Here is a 25,842-nt window from a genome sequence, read left to right as displayed (position 1 = left end):
GCCAAGAATGTGGTTCTCCCTCAGGAAGAGAAAGAATCTAAAAGACTGGCATCTGTTTATTTCTAAAATTCTTTGCATAATTCTCTCCTTTCTAGTACTTTGTTCTGCAAATTTCCAGTACTTCGGTTTCCTGGAATTCTAATTTCTTTCTTCTCTGTTCAGAAAAATTATTTTTCTTTGTCTTATTCCCCTTCTCTGAAACCCAACCTAGAAAGTACATTCCTATTGTAAATCATGGTAATCCTAATCCTTAACTAATTTATAACAATTTTATGAATTTGTTCTAAGTATCTAGTTGTTAAAAGTAAGATGAGACATTTGATATAAAATTATTCTATTATGGGCATAAATAGATGGTTTACATTAATTTTAAAAATTCAATTAGAAGTTAGAAAATTAAGAATTATATGTTATTCATTTACTAAATGAAATACATTTACATAATGTCTCCGTAACACCAAAAAAAAAAACCAAGCTGACATCTGTACCATTTTTTTACGTAAATATATTTTATTACATTTATTGGTACATTTTAGGTATACAATATCATGAGATTCATCATTGGGAATTTGTACCTTTATGTGTACCATTTTTAGCCTGAAAGGTTGCAATTTATAATCATTAACTATAATTATTATCTTATTATTTTGTTATGAAATTACATTTTATTTTTTAGTAAAATTAGAAAAAGACATGACAACATTCACCTGAAAACACAACACAAATATACTGCAGTACTGAAATTCCTCATGGAATAGCAGTGTAGATTATTAATTGTTCTGATTATGAGTAGAATTCAGGCAAAATTAGTACAGCTCTTTTTCCAAATATAGAAATAGTTGCTGCGGTATAAAGAAGGGAGTATTTTAATAGTGTTTAAATAGTAAAATAATTTTGCAACTGATATGAAGTGCACATGGAGAAATATAAATCAAGTTAAAATCTTTAGCAGAAAATTAGATGGTAGAACACCACACTGGATATTATCTACTACCAAATATGTGTTGAGGCATGCATTTAGCTCATATGTGTACTTCAGTGGTGAGATAAAAACCATAACTGACATCCTCAATTGATCCATCAAAGAGTATATACAAGAAACAATCACAAAGGAAGTGCAGTGACACATGGAGAGGTAGTAAAGTTCATGAGGTTGTTTCCAGGATGATGTGCAAAGCAACCCACCTGAAACTTCAGAACTGACAGATAAATATAAGTTAGTGAGACTGATGGTTGAGAGAAGCGTAGCCAGAGAGTTCCAGACAGAGTGAACAGTGGACATAAAGATCCAAAAGCAAGTAATAATTTAGTTAGTTGTGGAACTGAAAGTGTAGTATAAAGATCAAAAATGATAGAATTTGGAGTTAGATTCAGGAAAGCTAAATTGCTGATCACTTTTGTAGAAGCAAAGTAGTTAATGTTTTTGTTTAGTCACTATGCTTTTCTCTTTTGTTTGCTTAGTTGATTTACTGTACTTTTTAATGCTTTGCTCTGCTTTGTGCTGAGATGAACGCATCAGCTGTGGTACAGTGTGTAGCTTAGAAGGATTTTACTTAGTATCTTCAGTGTGTTGCTCTGAGTTACAGTGAAGCAAATGTGACTAGAATAACACGATGGATTCAAATAATTATGAAGGACTAATCTGGAGGAAATGTTTACAAAAAGCTGTTTTTTAATTTACTAACTTGTAATGATATATTTTTATTTTTATTTATTGATGAATGTCCCTATGTGCACCTAATTTGCCTCAGAGTGTTTAAAATAAAGAAAAGATAAAAGGAGAGGTTTAGTAGACATGAGGGTAAAGTTAGTGAAACAGAGGGCTTATAAAATAGAATTTTGACTTCACTGATTATTATGTTCAACAAGAATAGAAAACTTGGAATACAGGGAAATGATGATTAAATATTCTGCATTTGAGATGACACCAAGGACATCTGAGTAAGAATCATTAGCTAGCATTTGTAGACAATGACCAGAAAACAGTTCAGGACAGAGATATATATTTTAATATCTAATATTTATAGAAGTACATTTGAAGACTTTAGAATGGATATGATTTTCTAACTATGAAAAGTGTCCAAAGGCTAAATCTTTTAAATAGAGATGGTTGATTTTTAAAAATTATTTTCAAAAAAAAAAATTATTTTCCCCAAAGGGCTGAGTTTTATCAAAATTAAGAATTGTAACATTTCTTTGCTTATCCAACTTTTCCTGACTCAGAATAAAACTCACCTTTACTAACTGGGGATACTGTAATAAATAATATCTCACTGTCAAAAAAAAAGAGAAATATTAATATGCCATGATTGGCCACATAGACCTGCAACATGGCTTTATATTACTTACTGTATGCATCAATTCTGGAATACGCATTTATTCACATTTTAATATCTCTGACATCGGCACTCGGTGCGTGGCAGTGGAGAGAGAGGCCTGAAATCATGACCACCCCAGGAAAAGAGAACTTTCACCTAAAAAGTTACAAGAACGAATCTCTAAATCCGGATGAGATGCGTAGAAGGATGGAGGAAGAAGGATTACAGCTACAAAAGCGGAAAAGAGAGGAGCAGTTATTCAAGTGAAGAAATGTTGCTACAGCAGAAGAAGAAACAGAAGTTATGTCAGATGGTGGCTTTCATGAGGCCCAGATCAATAACATGGAGATGGCACCAGGTGATGTTATTACTTCTGACATGACTGAGATGATATTTTCTAATAGCCCAGAGCAACAACTTTCTGCAACACAGAAACTCAGAAAACTGCTTTCAAAAGAACCTAACCCTCCTATTGATGAAGTTATCAGCACACCAGGAGTTGTGGCCAGGTTTGTGGAATTCCTCAGACGAAAAGAGAATTGTACACTGCAGTTTGAATCAGCTTGGGTACTGACAAATACTGCTTCAGGAAATTCTCTTCAGACCCGGATTGTGATTCCGGCAGGAGCAGTGCCCATCTTCATAGAATTGTTCAGCTCAGAGTTTGAAGATGTCCAGGAACAGGCAATCTGGGCTCTGGGCAACATTGCTGGAGATAGTACCATGTGCAGGGACTATGTCCTAGACTGCAATATCCTTCCTCCTCTTTTGCAGTTATTTTCAAAACAAAACCGCCTGACCATGACCCGGAATGCAGTATGGGCTTTGTCTAATCTCTGTAGAGGGAAAAGTCCACCTCCAGAATTTGCAAAGGTTTCCCCTTGTCTGAATGTGCTTTCCTGGTTGCTTTTTGTCAATGACACTGATGATGCCTGCTGATGCCTGCTGGGTCCTCTCCTAGCTACCAGATGGACCCAATGATAAAATTCAAGCAGTCACTGATGCAGGAGCATGTAGGAGACTTGTGGAGCTACTGATGCATAATGATTATAAAGTGGTTTCTCCTACTTTGCGGGCTGTGGGAAACATTGTCACAGCGGATGATATTCAGACTCAGGTAATTTTGAATTGCTCGGCTCTTCAGAGTTTATTGCATTTGCTGAGTAGCCCTAAAGAATCTATCAAAAAGGAAGCATGTTGGACAATATCCAATATCACAGCTAGAAATAGAGCACAGATCCAGGTAATCTCAACACAGCCTTCCTTTTTGTGCTTTTATTGATTGGTAAGATTTTTTTTCTGTCAGCTTTTAAAATAAAGTTTTTATTATTGCTTTGAAAACCACTAACTTCCTACGGTGTTTCATAGTCTACTTATTTTTTCCTAGCTTACTGATTTTAAATATTCCCAAATTTTATTTAGGCCTTGGTTTTTCTCTGTGCCTTCAGCATTTGATGATGTACACATGATCCAAGAATATGCATCCTGTATTTTTAAATGCTTTGATAGACTTCATGTTAAGCAGATTGGCTTTACCCTTACCAAGTAAAATATGTACTTTGCAGTGGACCACGTATTAGATTGTTTCAGTTTTTCATGAAGTCTGGAGACCTGTTTTTCTTTAAATGGTTACGTGCCTTTTACTTTTTGCCTTTCTGTAAGTGGGAGCGTGACCTACATAGAAGACAAGCAGTGGGCCAGCACGTTCAGCATAAGCCTTGGCTGAGACTGAACAGCAGGTTGGAAAAGATAGGATGTAGACTTTAGGAGACCTGGAGCTAAGTGGAATCATAAAGGTCATCTAATCTTACATGTTAGTGTCCTAATCTCTTCTCATAGGAACACTAATCACACTGCACAAGGGCCTTATTTTAACTTCATTTCCTCTTTAAAGACCCTATTACCAAGTACATGTTGTGTATAAACATGTACTGCATAAACGAAGTTTCAGTTAACAACTACCTGTATGTACAACAGTGACCCCTTAAGATTAAACTGCCTAGTGACATTGGAACCATTGTGGTTGTGTAAATATACTTTGCAACATTTATACAACACCAAAAAACACTTAATGATGCAGTTCTCATTTTGCCTTCTTGAGTGATTCATAAGTGTATTACAGTCACATTCTAAGATATTAGTTTGGGTCATAAGTCAAACTCTGATGCCTCTAGACTTGAGTTTAACTGGCATAATAGCAACTAACTGGAGTAATATCAACTGGAGTAGTATCAACTAATAGTAGGTGATAGAGATAATAATGCAGTAGCTAAGAATATGTTAATAAAGAGCATAATGGTAGAAAACCATTATGTAATGGTTGAGAGAGAGTAATGGTTTAAGATATGCAGGCTCTGAGACCAGGATTTGAACTGGGGTCTATTGCTTACTAGCTGTCTGACCTGCTTTAATTCCTCAAGTGCAAAATGGGGAAACTAGTAGTCAGAGATAGGCCTAGGTTTTGCAGGTCTTGAAATTTACATCCCTCTGGAAAAGGATATAAAATTACCAACACAAATTTTTGTATAAAAGTGAATATTTAAAATGAAAAAATAAATCATGACAAAGGATATATTTTGAAATGCTGAAAATTGTATTCCAAAGCAAACATGTGTTTAGAGCCACTCCAACACCACCCCAGGCAGGAGGAACTCTAAGAAGTCATTGTGCTTAAATTATTTTACTTGTGAAGTTTTCTTAAATCATATAATCCATGTGAAGACATTATTAGAATTGTTCTCAGAGTCTTTTTAAAAAGCCTATGCAAATGAAGTCCTGTCAGCCAAGCTACATCCTTTTCATAATGAACTTGCCTTGGCCAACAGCACCTGTGTCACAGGTGTGGTGACCAAGCTTCCCAGTTTCCCTGGTCTGGACTTTCAGTATGACATTGTGGTACTGAATATGATACCACCCTGGTTGAACTTGAATGAATTTCTCCCCCTACATGAGGTTACTGTGAGGAACAAACAAACTTAGACTGATTTGGAATCAGCACAGCAATAGTAACTGATATCACGAGGGCAGATGAATGTCCCAAAGGAAAAAAAAAACAAAGAATGAGGAGCCATGACGGTAAGGACTGCGATAGTTTGGATCCTGAATGTCCTCCAAAGGCCTGCATGTTGAAGGCCAAGTCCCCAGGTGGACACTTTAAGGGGCAGGCCTCTGGACAGTTTTGGGATCACTGGGGACAGGCACTGGAAGGGACTGTGGGACCTGGTTCTTCACTCACTTGCCATGAAGGAAGTCCGCACTTCCACCATGGTGCGCTCTGAACCCACGGGCTCAAAGCAATGGGTGAATCCATCCGGGACTGGAACCTCCAAAATTGGAAGTCAGAACAACCCTTTTGTCTTTAGGAGTTGATTCATCTCAGATATTTTTTATAGTAATGAAAAACAGACGAGCAAAAGAGTCAAAAATCAAAACACACTTAGAGAACATAAAATAAAGAAACAAGGAGAACGAAAGAGGCTTGAGTCCCGTGGCTGGCTGCCCTTATCTGGGCCACATCACTAGCACTCCTGGCAGATGGACTCGGAATTGATTTCACTAAGAGTGAGACTAAGTCCGAAGGCCTCGACATCACCCAGAACTTCAGAAGCAGGAGAGGCTGCAGTCTTATGTCAGTGGCTGCAGGGAGGCAGCTGTGCACTTCCTGTGTTCCCACCCTTCTACAGCACCGAAGGCTGTTTTCATGACACCATTGACCCTAAGAATGTGAATTGTTATTTTGCACGTAAGTGTCCACCTTGTATAATTATAAAATCTCTATGAGGAGGTCAGAGATGGCCTTGAAAGTCTCAAACTTCTAATCTAAGGCTAACTGACCTTGTGGTGATCAGCCCCATTCTTTTACAAAATAAATAAATAAATAAATAAATAGGCACTGATTTATTTAGTATGAAGAAAAAGATGGGCCATAGGATTTTCACATCACAGGGGGAACTTCGGTTGTGGAACCCCAAGACATGACCTCACTTCCTTGGCAACATCTTCAAACAGAACTTGGAACCCTTCTAATGGGCGTCACAATCTAGTACCAATCGTCTCCCAAGCTCACTTGGCCAGAGACGGTCAACAGCGAACATGCTGAGCTGCTTCTCCACTTTGAGAGGCTGCAGCCTCAGGACCCCAGGGAGAGAAAGTATCTGGGAAAAATTGAGAAGACGGCTGACTCCATCCAGACACTGCGGGCCACGCTGCAGCAGCCACACAACTGCCACCGTCACCCCAGGGACGGTCTCCAGGGGAGTGACCACCAGGGACCTATCAAAATCAAGGCACCTCTGTGAAGTCTCCCTAAGCCCAAATACCAAAGGCACAGAAACTGGAAAGAGCCCAGGGGAACTATCACCAGGCCCAGAAACACCCCGTAGCTCTGGGCAGGTCTCCCCAGACCCGGGCACAAAAAACCTCGAGAGTCAAAGGCCAGTGGGGGAGACTGAAGTCACAGCCAGCGGCCCCCGAGAGACACTGAGAAGCCCGGTGTACATCCAGCCAGGCCTGGCTGCCACTATCAGAAACAACTTCACAGAGAGCCTTGCAGAGTTCAGGCCAGTGTGGTCCCTGCAGGAAGTCAGGCCGCACTCATTCTCTGAGCCCTTCCTGCCCGTTTTCCTGGGCAGCCAACCCATCTATGGTCCCTTCTTCCTGGGCACCTCCATGACCCACACCTCTACCCGATCGGCCCTGATTTTCGGAAGAGGCATCTTGACAACATCTTTTGAGAATTCCATCTCCCTTGTGGGCCTTTGTGATAAAGATCAACATATGTGGTGTTTGGACAAGAAACAGCTTTTCACCACAGACTGGGTAGATGAGGAAGGAGACTCATACACTGTGTCACCTCAGGTGGAGTTAGAAGAGGCCTTTAGGCTTTCTGGACTAAAAAACTCATGTTCTCAAAATGAACTCTTAGTTCATGTACCGCCGTGTATACCAGAACATCCTAAAATGCCTTGTCCCGGAGAAGAGAAATCCATCCACCACAGAGCTGTAGGCTGCTGGAGAAAGCTGTATTGTGCTAATGGCCACACTTTTCAAGCCAAACACTTCAGCAGGCAGGCTCACTGTGCTGTCTGCACAGACCGTGTCGGGGGACTTGGCCGCCAGTTATATAAGTGCACCAAATGCAAACTCTCGGTTCACAAAAAGTGCCACACACTCATCACAGTTGAATGTGGGCAGCATTCTTTACCATCAGACACCCTGATGCCAGTAGATCCATCATCCATGGCTTCAGACCCCGCACAGACAGCGACCCCACAGAACCTTGCAACTTTAGAACAAGTTGAAGAGAATGAGGCAGGGAACAACAGGGAAAGTGGCAAAGCTTCACCTAGTTTAGGTCTTCAGGACTTTGATTTGCTTCGTGTGATAGGCAGAGGGAGTTATGGGAAAGTACTGTTAGTCCAACTGAAAAAATCAGGTCTTGTGTATGCAATGAAAGCAGTGAAAAAAGAGCTTGTCAACACTGACCGGGTACAGACAGAAAAGCACGTTTTACAGCAGGCCACTAATCATCCTTTTCTTGTAGGACTGCATTCTTGCTTCCAGACTGAAAGCAGACTGTTCTTTGTTCTAGACTATGTAAATGGTGGAGATCTGATGTTTCATCTGCAGCAACAAAGAATCCTTCCTGAAGAACATGCCAGGTTTTACTCTGCAGAAATCAGTTTAGCCTTCAACTATCTTCATCAGCGAGGGATACTGTATAGAAATTTGAAATTGGACAATATTCTACTGGACTCAGAAGGGCACATTAGACTCACCGACTACTGCATATGTAAGGAAGGCTTACAGCCTGGAGATGTGACCAGCACTTTCTGTGGCACTCCTATTTACCTGGCTCCAGAAACTGTAAGGGGGGAAGATTATGGTTTCAGTGTGGACTGGTGGACTCTCGGAGTACTGATGTATGAGATGTTGATTGGAGAGTCTCCTTTTCATCTTGATGAGGGCTCTGATAACCCTGACCAAAACTCAAACAATAATCTCTATCAAGTCATTTTGGAAAGAGAAATTCGCATACCTCGGTGTCTATCTGTAGAAGCTGCAAGTGTCCTGAAGAGTTTTCTGAGCAGGGACCCAAAGAAATGATTGGGTTGCCATCCTCAGAGGGGCTTTGCTGATGGTTCAGGAGCATCCATTCTTTCAAAATGTTGACTGGGACATGATGGAACGAAAGCAAGTAGTGCCTCCCTTCAAACCAAATATGTCTGAGGGATTCGGGTTGGACAACTTTGATTCTCAGTTTACTGAGGAACCTGTCCAGCTCACCCCAGATGATAATGACATCGTGAGCAAAATGGAAGGATACGAATTTGCAGGTTTTGAGTATATCAATGGTCTTTCAATGTATGAAGAAGAGTGGGTCTGATCCTCATTTGTCAACTATGCATTCTGCTTATTACTATTTAATGCTTGGAAAAACTGGTTACCAGCCTGGATTCAATGAACCATTTCATAACTGTCTAGAAGCTAATTTTAATTTATTTTTTGTAGTTATATTTAGATTACTACTTGATTCTTACAGTCTATAATAGGGAATATTGAATGTTTTTGTTGATAAATGAAAACATTCCATTTGTTGAGTGGAGACAGAAAGTAAAATACTTTTTCTAGTTTTTCTAGTTACTCTACAGGAAAATAATTTGTCTTTTAAGTAGAATGTCTTACCTATGCTTGTTGATCTCAAACCATATTACCTATACCTTTTGGACCCCAGTTTATGTAGTCTTCAGGGAATCCAAAAAATTACAACACTTTTAAATTAATCTCCAGAAAACACATATATATTATAGTTCTAGCTCCTTAGTTAAGTTTTTTTATTTAGTAGGATAACACATGAAATACATAGTAGAATTCATTTCAGGGGCAAAGTTCTTCAAAATATTTTTATAGAAATTACCGGTCAGTAATTTATTATTTAAAGAGTTACCAGATCTATAGCATTCCTGTGCTAGTCCTATTTTTATGCAAAGGACTTGAAAAGTAACCATCATTTTCTAAATAGGTTATAATGATACAATCTGAGCAAAATTTAATTTTAGGTACACTAGTTTTAAATTCAGAATGATTTAAAATTTGTAGGCATTTAATAAATTACCTTTTTATCTTTTTTGAGGTACCCCATTCCAAAGCTTTTAGATTTATTACCTTTTCTTCAATTTTCAAGTTTGAAAGTAATAAAAACATAAAGGAAAATGTTAAAAAATATATATATCTCTGATACCCATGTTTCCCTGAAAATAAGGCCTAACTGGAAAATAAACTTCAGCTCTAATTAATAGCTGCTCATTACCATGGTGATAGCCAGCATCACACAGAAGATTATACCTCATTATTCTTTTGCTCATTGGCTACTCTGTAATGGCAGGTAAGGCAAGGATAGGCTGCCTGGGGCTGGCATTTTTGATCTCTAGTTAGGACTTCTTTTAGGGGAAAAAGAGTAGCACCTTCCACGGGCAGCAAAAGTATCTGTTTTTCCTAGAGCCTTCTCTAAACCATGGTGACAACTCAGTGTGAAGGCAAGTATATCCCAGAAGTAGAGGAGCACGAATGTCCCACGGTACAGGGTTGAAGGGTACAGGGTTGACTACAAATGCTCTAGCTCCTATATTTTAAAAGGAAAAATTGGGGCAGAATCAGATTGCCTACAGCATTAACCTTTATAAAACATTCTGATTGTGAGTTTTTTTCCTCCCCTATCTCTCTCTCCTCTCCCTCACCTCTGCTTCCCTAGATCACCTCCCAAATAAACCACTTGCTCCCAAATCCTTGCCTCAGGCTCTTCTTTCTTGAGAATCAAAACTAGGGCAAACTAAGGGGAACTGAAACAAAGTCCTGGCCTTAGTGGGCTACTTAAGCAGTCACTAATATACTATACTTTTGCTTCAAAAGTACGTTTGTAAATCAGCTGCTTAGAATTCGTAATCCATTTTCCCACAGAAATTCTATCACAAATGATTACATTCCCAGTCCAGGCCATAAAAGTCTTTACTCTGCACAGCACAAAGTGCGAACACAAAAGTTCCTAAGAAAACAGACAACTCTGCCAAACCACATTTATTTACCAGAAATGAAACAGGAATGCAATCAAGACTCCAAGAACAAATCTCCACTCTGAGACACAAGCACGCACACACACACACACACACACAGGTGAAAGTAATTTCTACAAAATCAAAATGCCTATATCAATATTCATTTAAGTTGTTATAAGAACTTGTAACTTGAAATCTAAGACAGAAAAAGTTAAACTCATCAGAGCTTCAGAAGACTAAAACCAGAAACAATTCAGTCCAACACAGGAAACATATAAACTGCTTGGCTAAAGATAATAGGGGAAAAAGAAAGAAAGTAGGTCATTAAGAACAAGTCTGTTGAGAATTAAAGTGGTTATGGAATTTGGAACTCAAGTCAGCACAAAGCAGAAATTAAAGTCAATGCCCAACAGCCAAAAGTTCAGTTACAAAATTATAAGAAACTGTGTGTTGAGTTAAAAAAACATTTTTAATTTCATATTTATAAAAAGCTAAGCCTTTGGATTTTTTTCAGTCCTGGGCATTGAACACAGGGTCTCATGAGTGCTAGGCAAACTCTACTACTGAGCTATACTTCCAATACCAGTAAATCTTAAATAAGGGTTTAAAGGTATATTTCTATGAAATTATATCAAGCCCCCATAATTACTATTTGCTCAATTAATATTCAAATCAATAATCTCTATCGCCACAAAATCCTAATTTAAAAAACTCTTGGCCCCCTGAGCTAAGGAGCGGAGCTGTCCCCAGTGCAAAGGAGGTGAACCTTCCGGGCTGAAATACCACTGTCCCAAGAACCAAGAAGGTGAGCAATGAGGGTGCCAGCAGCACATATCCCACCCCAAAATGAGAAGACATGTAAACAAGTCTCAAGCCAGACTCCCAGATCACCTAAAGCAATCCCAAAGGAAAATGAGATGGAAAAATCTGATACTCAACCACCTGGACTTCCTGAACTGATAATGAAAGAGGATCTGAAAAAAATGAAATCAGAAATAATTTTTCAGATAAAAGCAGAGATTGTGACCATAGTGAAAGACATGATTAATAAATCTAGAGAGGACACAGATAAAAAAAATAGAGGAGCTGAGGAACATGATGGAATCCCAACACAGAAAACAAATGGAATCCATAAAACAGATGCAAACAGATTTCCAGGAGACGAAAAACTCCATTCAAAGTTTACACAGAAGAATGAGCCAATGTGAGGACAGAATTTCAGATATAGAAGATAAGATTGCAATTAGTGATCAGAAAAAGAAAACTTTCTTTAAAATAGTAAGGGACCTCGAAAAATCAATCCAGCAGCTGCTAGACAATGCAAAGAATAACATAAGATGGATCAGAATCAATGAAGAAACAGGAGAGAGTGCAGATGACATAAAAAAAAAGGTTCACAAAAGTGATGGCAGAAAACTTCCCAAGCAGGGGAAAGGAACTTAACATACAGACAAGCGAGGCATATAGGCCTCCAACTAGCCTTGATCAAAAAAAAATCTGCACATGGAAATATAATTGTTAAGATTCCCAAAACCGAATAGAAGAACAAAGTTCTACAAGCACTTAGAAGAAATCACATACAAAGGAGAGGCCATCAGAATCACAGCAGACTTCTCAATGCAAACCCTCAAGGCAAGAAGAGCTTGGAGTGATGTATTTCAAGCCCTACAGGAAAACAGCCTCCAACTCAGATTGATGTGCCCTGCAAAACTATTTTTCAAAACTGATGGAGAAATAAGATACTTTCATGACAAAGAGCACCTTAGGAACTTCATGAATACCAAACCAGCACTCCAAAAAATTTTAGACAATATCCTAGGAAAAGACAACGGGGATCACAACCCCAGAAAACCCAGCAGAATGAATTCAATGGGCACGACAAGAAATTAAATGCAAAGGAGGAGAATACAACAAAAAGAAAAACTCATGACAATAATAAGTCAATACATATCAGTTATAACCATCAATGTTAATGGTCTCAATTCACCAATCAAAAGAAATAGACTGGCAGAATGGGTCAAGAAGCAAGATCCAACAACATGCTGCATACAAGAAACACATTTAATTCACAAAGAAACTCATAGACTGAAAGTTAAAGGGTGGAAAACAATACTTCATGTGAGAGGAGCCTGAAAAAAAGCAGGAGTAGCTATCCTCTTTGCAGATCAAGTGGATTTCAAACCAACACTGATTAAGAGAGACAAAGAAGGACACTACATCCTTGTAAAGGGAACAATCCAAGAGGAAGAGATGACAATCATAAACATATATGCACTAAACACTAGTGCACCCAACTATATAAAACAAATACTAACAGACATGAAAAATCAGATAAACACATACAATAGTAGTGGGAGATCTCAATACCCCACTGTCAAAAACAGATCAACTAGACAAAAAATAAGCAAAGAAATACTAGAACTCAATCAAACTCTTGAACAAATGAACTTAACAGATGTTTACAGTGTTCCACCCCACAAAATCAGAATACACATTCTTTTCAGCTGCACACAGGTCGTTCTCCAAAATAGACCACATACTCACACATAGAACATGTTTAAGTGCAAAGGAATTGACGTTATCCCCTGTAAATTATCAGACCATAGTGCAATGAAATTAGAGATCAATAGCAAAAGAAACCTCAAGAATTTCAGAAACACATGGAAATTGAACAACACACTTCTGAATAACCAATGGGTCACAGAAGAAATTAAAGAAGAAATCAGACAGTACCTACAATTAAATGACAATAACAATACAACATATAGGAATGTATGGGACACAATGAAAGCAGCTTTACAGGGAAATTCACAGCAGTGAATAATCATATTAGGAAAACAGAACAAGCCCAATTAAACAACCTGATGCTGAATCTCAAGCTTCTAGAAAAAGAAGAGCAGGACAAACCCAAAGCTCATACAAGGGAGGAAATTATAAACATCAGAGCAGAAGTCAATTCAATGGAGACTAAGAAAACAATACAAAAAAAAAAAAAAATCAATGAACCCAAGAGTTGGTTCTTCAAAAGAATAAACAAAATTGACAATCCCTTAGCCAACTTGATCAGAAAAAGGAAAGAAAAGGCCCAAATCCATGCAATTAGGAATGAAAAGGGTGAAATTACAATGAACCAAGCAGAAATCCAGAGGATCATCAATACCTACTTTGAGAACCTATACACCAATAAGATGGAAAACACAGGAGAAATGGACAGATTCCTAGATAAGTATGAATTACCAAAGTTGAACAAAGAAGACCTAAAAATTCTAAACAAACCAATATCAATCAATGAAATGGAAAATGTAATTAAAAACTTACCAACTAAGAAAAGCCCAGTCCTGATGGTTTCACTGCTGAATTCTACCAAACATTTTGAGAGGAACTACTGCCACTACTCTTTAAACTCTTCAATGAAATTGAAAGGGAAGCAATACTCCCAAAATCATTCCTGGAAGGAAGCATCACCTTGATCCCCAAAGCAGAGAAAGACCCAACCGAAAAGGAGAACTTAGGCCAATCTCACTAATGAACACAGATACAAAAATCCTTAATAAGATATTATTATTTAATAATAAATAGAATGCAGAAGATCATCAAGAAGATCATAAACCCTGAGCAAGTGTGATTCATTCTAGGGATGCAGGGATGGTTCAACATATGCAAATCAATCAATGTAATACACTATATCAATAGAGCCAAGAACAAAAACCATATGATCATCTCAATGGATGCAGAGAAAGCATTTGACAAAATCCAACACACATTTATAAAGCCCTACAAAAAACTGGAATAGACGGTCTCTATCTCAAACTGACAGAAGTCATCTATGAAAAACCAATGGCTAATATCATACTAAATAGTCAAAATCTGAAATCCTTCACACTAAAATCAGGAACAAGACAAGGATGTCCACTATCACCATTCCTGTTCAATATAGTTTTGGAAACATTAGCCACGGCAATTAGACAAGAGAGAGAAATAAAAGGAATTAAGATAGGAAATGAAGAAGTCAAATTGTCATTATTTGCAGATGACATGATACTCTATTTAGAAGACCCCAAGAACTCCACTAAAAGTCTTCCAGAGTTAATAACCAAACTCAGTAAAGTAGGTGGATTACAAGGTCAACACACAAAAATCAACAGCTCTCCTCTACATGAACAACAGAGTCACTGAGAGAGAAATAGGGCAAACAATTCCTTCCACAATAGCATCCAAAAAACTGAAATACTTAGGAATCAACCTAACAACAACAAAAAAAAATCAAAGACCTCCTCTCTGAAAACTGTAGCACTCTGAAAAGAGAGATTGAAGATGGTATCAGAAAATGGAAAGACATCCCTTGTTCCTGTGTAGGAAGGATCAACATAGTGAAAGTGGCCATACTTCCAAAACTGCCATGTAGATTCAATGCAATCCCAATTGAAATCCCAGCAGCATACTTCACAGACCTTGAGAAAACAATCCAAAAATTCATTTGCAACAAGAAGAGACCTAGAACAGCAAAAGTAATTCTAGGCAACAGAGACATGGCAGGGGGTATCACAACCCCCAACTTGAAACTATACTACAAAGTTACAGTGATTAAAAACAGCATGGTACTGCCCTTGTTACCTTTGCTGCCTTGTGCATGCCATGTTGTTTCTGCTCTGCCATGCCTGTTAATCATCCCTGTCTTGGAGCCAACTGATTATGGACTGAAACTTCTACAAACTGTAAGCCAAATAAACTCCTTCCCCTCTAACTTTGGGTGTTAGGTATTTTGATTCAGCAATGAGAGAAAAGTAACTGGCACAGAAATTTGGTAGCAGAGTAGTGGGGGTGTTGCTGTGACGTTACCTGGCCATGTGGCTCAAAAGCCTTTGGAACTGGTTGTGGGAAGGGGAAGTGTTGGGACAGATCCAGACACACTGGCTACAAAAGCAGTGCTGGAATGCCTTAGGCTGTTTTATATGGGAGATTCTAGTCAGAGCTCAGAAGAACAGAAAGCTGTTAAAAGACTAGGCTCAGGAGATTTCTGCTGGTAAAAAGGACTGCATTGGCTGTTGGACTCCAGATGATGTGTGTTACGGCTTGACAGAATGTTTATCTGCATTTTGTTCATGTCCATATACTTTGCCTGAGACTGAGATTAGGGGTGAAGTAATTAATCTTGTAGAAGAAATTTCAAGGCAGTTGAATATTGAGGCAGTGGCATGGCTGCTGTTGGGGACTTTTAGCCAGATCTATGTTGAGAATCATGAGCAAAAGGCCCAGAATAATGATTTAAAATGTTTTGAGTTTGGCCAGAAAGGAAGCTCCAGTAAAGCTATGGACTGCATAGAGCAGACCAGATCCTGATTGCTGAGAAGGAACAGAATAGAAAAGGTGGCCCAAGGACTTCACAGGAAGCAGCAGTACTCCACCCTTTGCAACCTCAAAATTGCAAAAGTGAGGGATTTTGTTTTGAAAAGGAAGCACCATGTTCCAGAATGGCAGTGGCCTAGAGAAGTTGTTCCAAAATGGTGGCTTACGGAAGTTGTTCATTGGAATTGCATTCGGAGTGCTCAGCAATCCAGGCACTCGACCACCACAGCTGAGAGGGAAGACTGGCTACTACTGTTCCATCTGGCAACTGACCTTGGCACTGGTTTTAGGTGCATGCAGAATGCAAGAGTTATGAGTGGCTTCCACCCAGATTACAGAAGAAGGCCTGGGAGGCCAGGCAGTGTGCCCCTGAAAGGGCAGTGTGTGAAGCTGTGAGTGTGAAGCTGAAGGTACAGTCAGTGGAGACCCCAGAAATATGGAAAAGCCAGAGGTGTGGATTGTCTGAGGAAAACTGCGAAGAGGGAGCAGAGACAGCCCCAGAGAGACGCCATGGCAGCTACACCCACTGGAAGTGCCATAGGGGTGAAGCCACCCAAGCCCTTTGGAGTTCACAACTCGCCACAGATTGCCTTGGATGCTGGAAGTGGAACTGTGGAATGCTAATGTTTGGCCTGCTGGATTTTGGACTTACTTTGGTCCTATTCCTTTGTATCCTCATGTTTGTACCTTTTGAAAAGGTAATGTCTATCCTGTGCCATTGAATGTTGGAAGTGTTTGACTTTCTTTCATTTGGACAGGGGCTGGCAGCTAAGGGTTTGCCTTAAAGCTCAGAGGAGACTTTGGACTTGGGCTTTTCAGCAATGCTGAAACTGTTAGGATTTTGGTAACTCTTGGAGATGGGCTAAATGCTTTTTTCCATAAAGGGATATGCATGAGCCTTTGGGGGGCCAGGGGAGGAATGTTGTGGTTTGTGTTTAGATGTCCCCCCAAAACCTCATGCAGATGAGGTGGGACACTCTTTTTCAGAGGTAGTTAAATCTGGAATGTGTGATGCTGGGGTTAAGGGCATGTGATTACTAAACCACTACACGTGAGTGATTAGTTTAGCACTGCCCTGATCCCAGTGGTCTGGATGGGATAAAAGAGGCAGAAACTCTTTTCTCAGTGTGAGAAACTGGAAGTGTAAATAAGGAACAAATGGATGATAGATCTTGGGAAGTAGGGAAGAAAATGTTCAATGGTAAGGGGAACAAGGGAGGGGGGAAGAGAAAGGGCAGGAAGGGAATGGGGATAAAAAATAAAGAATGGAAAAAATAAAGAATGGAAGTAAAACAATAGCAAAAAAGTTTTGTAAGTGGAGAGGGGAAGAAGGGTTGAAAAGAGAGGAGGGGAATGGGAAAAAAGAAGAATCAAGATATATTATGTACAGGTACAAATTTCCTATGATGAATGTAACCATGATGCATGTCAAAACTGTACCAATAAAATTAATTTTAAAAGAAAACAACAACAACAAAACCCAGCATGGTACTGGCAAAGAAACAGACCTGAGGACCAGTGGAACAGATTAGAAGATGCAGAAACAACGCCAGACACACTCAGCCACCTCATCTTCGACAAAGGTGCCAAACACCCTCACTGAAGGAAACACAGTCTTTTCAGTAAATGGTGCTGGGAAAACTGGGTTTCAACTTGCCAAAGATTAAAACTAGACCTATATCTCTCACCATGCACTAAACTAAAATTGAAATGGATTAAAGATCTAAATATTAAAACAGAAACACCGAACTGGCTAGAACAGAGGTTAGGTAGAACTGTTGAAGACATTGGTGTAGGAAAAGATTGTATGAACAAAACCTCAGTTGCCTGTGAACTAGCACATACAATCAACAAGTGGGATCTCTTCTTATTAAAAAGCTTCTACACAGCAAGAGAAACCACCAGCAGTGTGAAGAGACAACCCACTATGTGGAAAAAAATTTCACCTGCTGTTCCTCAAAGGAATACTCTCTGGAATCTATAAAGAACTTTAAAAAATCAGACCTCCCAAATTTAAAGACCCAGTGCAAAAATGAACATCTGAAATGAACAGACATCTCTCCAACAAAGAAGTAGAAATAACAAATAAACATATGAAAAAATGTTCAACATCACTGGTCATTCGAGAGGTGGAAATGAAAACAACACTGAGATTCCACCTCACCCCAGAAAGAATGGCTGCTATCAAGAAATCAACCAATAACAAATGCTGGCAGGGCTGTGGGGAAAGAGGAACACTGCTCCACTGCTAGTGGGAATGTAGACTGGTGCAACCACTGTGGAAATCAGTATGGAGATACCTCAAAGAACTAGGACTACAAGGCCCATTTGACCCAGCTGTTCCCCTGCTGGGTAATTTCACCAAAGAATTAAAAGAATCATACCACAGAGATATATGTGCACCCATGTTCATAGCGGCACAGTTTGTAATAGCTAAAACTTGGAAACAGCCCAAATGCCCATCAACTGGAGACTGGATAAAGAAAATGTGGTTTTTTAATAAAATGGAGTACTACTCAGGCATAAAAAATGAGAAATTAGAGACATTTATAGCTAAATAGATGCACACCGAAGTGATACTCTTAAGTGAAATAGGACACACATGTGTAAATACCGAATAGTTTCTCTAGTGTGAGAAACTGAAAGTGTGGACTTACAATAAAGGCCTTATAATAAATAAAGGACTTCACCTTATAATAGATAAGGTGAAATAGCAAGAAAAGGGGCAAAGGGGAAGGGGAAGTGGGAGGGGTAGGGGAAAGGAAAGAAGGGAATGGAATTAATATGAGAAGATGAAAAAATGGAAACAAAGTCTTTGTAAATAGGGAGGGATGGAGGGTTTGAAGGGAGGGCAGGGGAATGGGGAAAAAATAAGAACCAAGAGACATTATGTAAAGGTACAAATTTCCAATGATGAATGTCATTATATTGTATATCTAAAATGTACCAATAAAGTTAATTTTTTAAAAAACTCCTAAAACCAGTTATCGATACTTGTGACATCAGCAGATTGAATGCGGGAGGAAAGAAAGGAAGACATCTAGCATTACAGAAATGGGCTGCGAAAGAAATTAATTGAAATCTTACATAAAAATCTTTTGTAATGGCCTGACATAAGTGGACCTTTAGGTGGTCTTTTTTTATTTTCAAGTTTCTTAACAAAACGCCTTTAAGCAAAGGCAACTCCCTCAAGTAAAAAGTAAATCAAAATCACTTTTTCAATTATACATAATTTATATCTAACTTCATATGCCTCTGGTCAAAAGAGGTGAGGGGATGATAAGTAAAGGGAAACCTAAAGGTTACTGAATGAATATATATATATATATATATGAATATATACATATATAAATGAATATATATATATGAATATATACATATATATGAATATATATACATGTGTGTGTATATATATATATATACACACACACACATACACATATATATAAGTTCATGATTATGAATGCTGATATAAAAAATAAAAACACCTTTTCAGGGCTGGGAAAGAAATCTGGTTTACAAAAGCCAGAGACTATAAGCATTTATGACTTAAAATTTACTACTGCAAGCACACACAGACATGCACACACACAGAAGTTTCCTGTCTTTTGTTTTTCCCCCCAAGTTCCCCTGTTTACTGGTCAAGATGAAATCCTTGAGCTTAAAAAGAAAATAATCTTTCACTTTTTTTCTTCTTCCTTGTAAGGCCTTATGAAAAGCACCACAGGGGAGAAGAAACCTGTATTAATGATCTTCATTGTCTGCAAGAAAACTCTTCATTAATTTCAGTCTAAACAACACACAAATAAACAGGGACAAACACTTGAGATATAAACCCACTACAAAAGCTCTGCAGAATCAGACACAACTCCCATGGTACATCTTTCAGCTTGAATGAATAAACACTGCCAGTGAGACTTCAAATGTTTTCATTTTTTTAATAAAAAGGAATTATTTTATTGAGCATAAGTGAGACTATAGAGAGCTTTAGTACTGTTGATAGCAATGCTTCTTAGGGATACTACTTACTGGATTATTTCACCAAATAACTAGAAGGAAGGACAGGAGGGAATGTAGAGGGGCCATTCTTTTAGACTTAGAAAAGGGAACTGAGACATGAGGAAAACCTTGGATCACAATGGTCAGGAGACACTTTTCCCACCCAGACAATGGGATGACATGCAAAATTCTGTTCAGCAAAGCTAGTAAGTTATGTGAGTAAGAAGCTAAGCAAAACATAAGTATGGCAATTTTTTATTTTAAGAATGGAATTTGAAGTCCACAAAGCTTAAGATTTTCCCCTGTAATACAACCACTAATAAGACACCTGGTTATCTAGGTCTCATGATACTCAGTACAATGCACTGCAGCAGATTGAAACCTCAGATACTTCAGAAGGTTTGGTCTCATCGGCCACATCTAAGAAATAATTTTTTAATATCTTTGAAGAATAACCTGAAATTGTTGTGGGTTTTTTTGTTGTTTTGTTTTTTTTGGTACCGGGGATCAAACTCCAAACCTTGCACTTGCAAGGCAGGCACGGGAACCACTGAGCTAAATCCCTGGCCCAAACTGAAATTGGATAAACAGTGAGATGTTGCTTCTACCAAAAAGGAAAGACCCTTACACGAGCTTCCTCTGGAAACTAGGACCTCAAACTTTTCAGCTAGTTCCACGCAATTCATGCCAGGCCCATGCATATTCACAGGCAACAACATTCTTAACTCTGTTTATTACATTAACACTATGATGATATACAAACCATTAGCTGAATCTATAAACAAGAGCACAATCAGGGTTCCCAGGTTTAAAGCATTTCCTACCCAATTCCCTACTGTCCCTTCCCCGTCACAAACACACACACACACACACACACACACACACACACACACCCCTCACCTAAAACAACTCTGGTCTTTCTCAAACATCATACTACCTTAAAAGATGAAAATATTTTGTTTGTTTGTTTTTGGTACCCAGGATCAAACTCAGGTCCTTGCACTTGCGCAGCAGGCAGTGAAACCACTGAGCTAAATCCCCGCCCCAAAAGATGAAAATATTAAAACTTTCACTGGGGCAGTTTTGCTTCTCAACTCTAATTATACAACCACCTATAGCTCGTTTCTTGATATCCAACCATTTGTCAGCTCTGCCAGGGACTTTGCCTACATTTTTCTGAACTAAGCAACTTTTCCCTGGAATGTCTTTCATAGAGAATTATACCAGTAGGTTCTAATTTCCCTAATTTCTAATTTTCCTGCAGGGAAAGTTACTCAGAAATTGGGCTTACCTGTCTCTAATTAAAAGAGTGCATAACTGCTGAATTATGACCAGAATTTCAATATTCCTCTTTAAAAAGCATTGATTAATTGAGTGCTTGTTATTATTCTCAATATGAAAACCAAGTAGATTATCAGAAAAAAAATTAGGCACACGAGCATCACTGATTAAGTAGCTCATAGCCAAGAAAAGAAATTAATCTGATTTGTGTTAGGATGCTTGGGAATGAGACACACCTCCAGCCCCAGAAACTCACTTTAAACAGAAGCTGCAGATTTATAGTCACTACCTATTTTGGATCCTGGCACAGGGGGGTTAGATAAAGGCTGAATGAATGAATGAATGAATGAAAAACTCCATATCACTTTAGAACAAGGTGCAACTGAGGCTCCTTTTAAAACATGGTTAGTGCCATGTGACACTCCATTAAATGTTCAATGACATGTCTCAGAAGGATGTAGCATGTGTGTCCCAGGATTCTTTTGCTACAAAATGTGAAATGAAGCTTGTGAAGAAAATAATCTTCATGATTATCAACACGGCAAGAGTGACAAACAGTCTGAGATACTTCCTTGGATATTGAACATACTCAGAGAAAGAACCTGGGTAAGGTAGCAGCCCCAAATAAGCCACATGAAGTTTTCCACCATCCAAGATCTTCATTCTTTTTTCACAGTGTTCCACCCTCCACTTTCTCCAAGAACCACAGATTTCATATGGGAAACAAAGAAGCAGTAATGTCCAAGTCATGTCAAAATATCTTTCTGAACCTCAGAACGCTTCCAACTGCTTTATTAAGCACTGAAAAATCAGTGTAGTCAAGCACTCAGGATTATCACTGTCATTATGGTATCTTTAGACATGAAGTTACTTATTTTCTGTACCAAAAGTCTTATTTTTTAATCCTTTCTACATAAGGATGTCAAAATCTCAGTCCCAACCTAAGCCATCAAAGCAAAATAGTTTTAAAAGTTCTAGATCATTATGAAGGCTGTCATTGCTACTCTTATATCAAGAATTATTTGTATGATTTGAATTCATATAAACACATCGACTAGAGACCTACTTAACCTTGGCATTTTTGCTGCAGAGAAAATACTTAGACAAAAAAAAGCACTCTCTCCATTTCAACTGTTATTATTCAGTGCTGCTTGGACAATTTTCTTGCACAGATCAGGAAAAAAAGGAGAGTATGCACAATAAGGCAAATCATGCAATCTTCCTTTCCCTACTTCCTACAAATAAATTTAGGTTCTGTCTAACAGCAATGTAAACCCCTTGAATCCAGGAGTTCAGGATTAACCTGGGCAACACAGTGAGGCTCCACCCCCAAAAAAACCCCAAAAAACAAAACAAAAAGAATTAAAGACTTGGACCCTGTTTCAGTTTGAAAGTATTGGAAACTATCTAGAAATTCATATGTTAATGGTATTTGGAGGTGGAAACTTTGAGAGATGATGAGGTCATGAGGGTTGGTCCCCACAATGGTATTAATGGCTGTTTATAAGAAAGGCCCACATCCTTGACTCACTCAGGCATGCCACCCACATGGACATAAAGACTGCAAGAAAACTGCTCTGTGACTGCCTCGAGGATACCAACTAGCTACCAGTTAACTAACCCTTTCTGTTCTTATCAGACATAGCCACATCTTTACAAAAGCCAGCAGACAGAACTCTTTTATTCAGTAGACAATCAGGCCACTCAGACTAGAATACAGTTAATTTTTTTAAAAAATCCTTTAGCCGCTTTCTCTACTTTAGCTTCATTTCCCAACTTCATTCCATTTGTTATGAAGAAGTAAAGAATAAATCACTAGAACATCTACTGCCTTTCTCATATCTCCTCCTAACTACCAAACAGTATCTTCCTTTGTCTTTGTCTTCCTTTGTTGTGTGTACATTCATACATTTCTCAGAGGCATCCTGTTTATAAAGCTGGTGTCACTGATAGACTTAAAACTTTTGGATTCTTTGTATTCTTCCTTATAAATCTGGCCTCTTCCTACATTTTGTGACTTTTTCATCTGTCTTTTAGTGTAATGTTATTTTAGGAACACAATTTTATTCTTCACTTAAGATATACTGTTTTGTTTCTTTGTGGGGAAAATCCAACTTTTCTCTCTTAACTCTTCTATGCGTCAACTACTACATTCTTCTCATGGAGTTCCTTTGGTCTGTTGAAATTAATTTTTAAACTAGGTTCTCTTTGTCCTACGGGGTTTCTATTTCCTGGGATCATGGTCTGTTTTGGGTATATACTTGCTAAAAATGTACATGTATGTTCACCAAAAGCTATATACAAAAATATTCACAGCAGCACTGATAGGTAACAGCCCCAAATGGGAAAAACACAAATGAAAATCAATAGTAGAATGGATAAAGTTTGCCATATTCAAATAATGGAATATAAACAGCAATAAGAATAAACTACAACTACATACCAAAATATGAGTGAATCTCATCAATCTAAAGAGTATATCTGAGGGCTGGGGATTTAGCTCAGTGGTTCCGCTGCCTGCTCTGCAAGCGCAAGGACCTGAGTTCGATCCCTGGTACCAAAAAGAAAAGAGTCTATATAATTCAGTTTATACAAATTATGAAAACAAATAGAGCTAGTCTGATCCATTAAAAATCACGTTAGACTGCCTGCTGTACAAGCGCAAGGACCCAAGTTTGATCCCCGGTACCAAAAGAAAAAAAAAAAGTCAGGTTAGAAATTACCCATTGAGAGTAAGGATAGAGACTAGGGGCTTCTGAGCAGCTAGTAATATCCTGTTTCTTAATCTGCATGTTGGTTACATAGACATATTGATCTTATAAAAGCTCATTAAACCACAGACAGATAGACATTTATTTATGCTTTATATACTTTTCTACAGGTATGTTATACTTCAATAAAAATTTCACTAAAATAAAAACAATAGGTTAAACCTCCAAAAAGAGAATATGCTCCGTTTGGGATTCCTTTTATGAATAAAGGTTTTTAAAATGCTGTAGTGATTATAAGCCACTTGGAAAACCCAACTCATGTGTACTGGTTTGACCCAGGAGTCTAGTACTAAAAGAGATCTTGGATAAAGCAATTTTTTATTTCTGAAACAAAGCAGGAATGACAAATGGTATTCAAATTTTCTGATTAAGAAACAAAAATGAGGTGACTGAAGGAGGACGACTACCAAGAATAGGCAAAGATTGCAGAAAAGATGAAAAGAAAGGAATTTCCTTAAAATGGTACCAAAATACTCCTTACTCAAAGGAATCTTCTGAACTACCAAGAAAAAAAACACAACTATTTATTCCACTGCAGATATATGCCTCTGCACCCAGCTTTCCTAATATTTGTTTAAAATCACTGCACAACAGACAAAGAAAGCAAGAAAGCATGCACCATGGGAGTAGTAATTAATGGCAAATGCAGGTGTCTGAATAGAGAGAAACTAAGGGAAATGAAACACAAATCTTTCCACCTCATTAGTCTACTAAAAATATTCTCTCATAATATAAAGGTACACTTTACTTGTGTAGTATATACATGAATGGGAAACTTAATCAAAATGGTTTTCATGAATCTTGACCACGGCCCAGATACAAATACTTTGGAGATTAAAATAAAAAGGTAACAGAAAATGATAGCACTGAACTACTACAGTATAGGTTAAAATAAACACAGAGACTAGACAATAGAAAATCAATGTATAGCAAATTCATTTATCTGAGCTAAAGGAGACAGATTTTTAAAAAATATCTTCTATTTAAAAACAACAGGCACTCTGAGACTGATGATTTCAATACTTACCCTCTTCTGAACTGGCATTAATTCATTTTTAACTTGATCCCATCAGGACTGTAGGTAACTACAAGTGTGAGGCGACTTTACAGGTGACTTTCAACTTCCTGTTGTAAAAAGATACAGGAAGATGATTTCACAGATAATCCATCACAGTGCATGCCGGCCAGTGTATAAATAAAACTGGTTTTGCACAGAAACACCGCCAAGTAGGTAGTCTCCTCAAAGGAAAAAAAAGATGTAAGGATGCCGAGGTTTAAGCAACACCCCTCAATCTTACCTTTGCCCATTTCAGACAGAGGAGCTAATTAACAGTGGAATTTGCAGAAGGCAAGTAGCAACAAGGAAAACAAGCAAAGGATTTAAATAATCAAACTTTCAAATAATTTACTTTTTACCTGGAACAAATAATTCTTGGTTAATGTAATGGGTTTTTTTTAATTCTTCTCTCCTTACAGAGAAAAGGATAAGAGTTAACCACTAATGATCTATGAATGGCATGGAGGAAAAAAAGAAAATCAAAAATTATGTTCTTTCTCCCAATAGCAAAGCATCTGTGCCAACCATCCAGTTAAAACTAATCATAAATTGTTTCTTACTGATCTAGTTAAAGAGATTCAGGAAGGATCACCACCAGCTAGCCAAGACTAGTTGAAATTAGCAACAAGAACAGCAAGAATCATTTGCTGAGGATCTGCTATAGTCTGAATGCTTATATTCAATTAATAGGTTGAAACCCTAAACTCCAAGGTATTAGGAGGCAGGGCCTTTGGGAGGTAATTAGATCAAAAGGGTGGAACCCTCATAAATGATTTAATACCCTTATAAAAAAGGATCCCAGAAAGCTGTCTTGCCCTATCCACCATGTGAGGACACAGCCGGAAGGCATCATCTATGAGAAGCAGGCTTTCACCAGACACCAGATCTTGCCAGTGCCTTGTTGGACATCCTGACCCCCAGAGCTACAAATAATGAATCTGTGTTAATTTAAATGACTCAGTTTATGGTCTTTTGTTATCAATCTGAACAGACTAAGGCAGGCAGGATGGCACATTAAC

At 38.3% G+C, this 25,842-nt stretch overlaps 1 protein-coding gene and 2 pseudogenes across 7 annotated transcripts in view; 2 read left to right on the top strand and 1 right to left on the bottom strand.

Annotated features, from left to right (window-relative positions):
* Osbpl3 (oxysterol binding protein like 3) overlaps positions 1–25,842 on the bottom strand; it is a 204,426-nt gene that overhangs the window by 160,149 nt on the left and 18,435 nt on the right. For 5 of the 7 annotated variants that reach the window (XM_087206645.1, XM_087206642.1, XM_087206641.1 and 2 more), the window contains exon 2: positions 24,794–24,891. The exons of the other annotated variants lie outside the window; for them this stretch is intronic. In XM_087206645.1, coding sequence (XP_087062771.1) covers positions 24,794–24,811 — 18 coding nt within the window. In that variant the 5' untranslated portion in view covers positions 24,812–24,891. The remainder of the gene's footprint in view (positions 1–24,793; positions 24,892–25,842) is intronic. 7 annotated transcript variants of the gene reach the window in all.
* On the top strand, positions 2,443–3,600 carry LOC147829230 (importin subunit alpha-5 pseudogene; annotated as a pseudogene).
* LOC147829229 (protein kinase C iota type pseudogene) lies at positions 6,370–10,327 on the top strand (annotated as a pseudogene).

The sequence above is a fragment of the Heterocephalus glaber genome, unplaced genomic scaffold, assembly GCF_053883595.1.
Source record: "Heterocephalus glaber isolate CG9 unplaced genomic scaffold, H.glaber_assembly_v1.0 deba00000676, whole genome shotgun sequence".
NCBI lineage: Eukaryota > Metazoa > Chordata > Mammalia > Rodentia > Bathyergidae > Heterocephalus > Heterocephalus glaber.
Note: the sequence above shows the minus strand (reverse complement) of the source record. Positions and strands in the feature narration are given on the sequence as shown.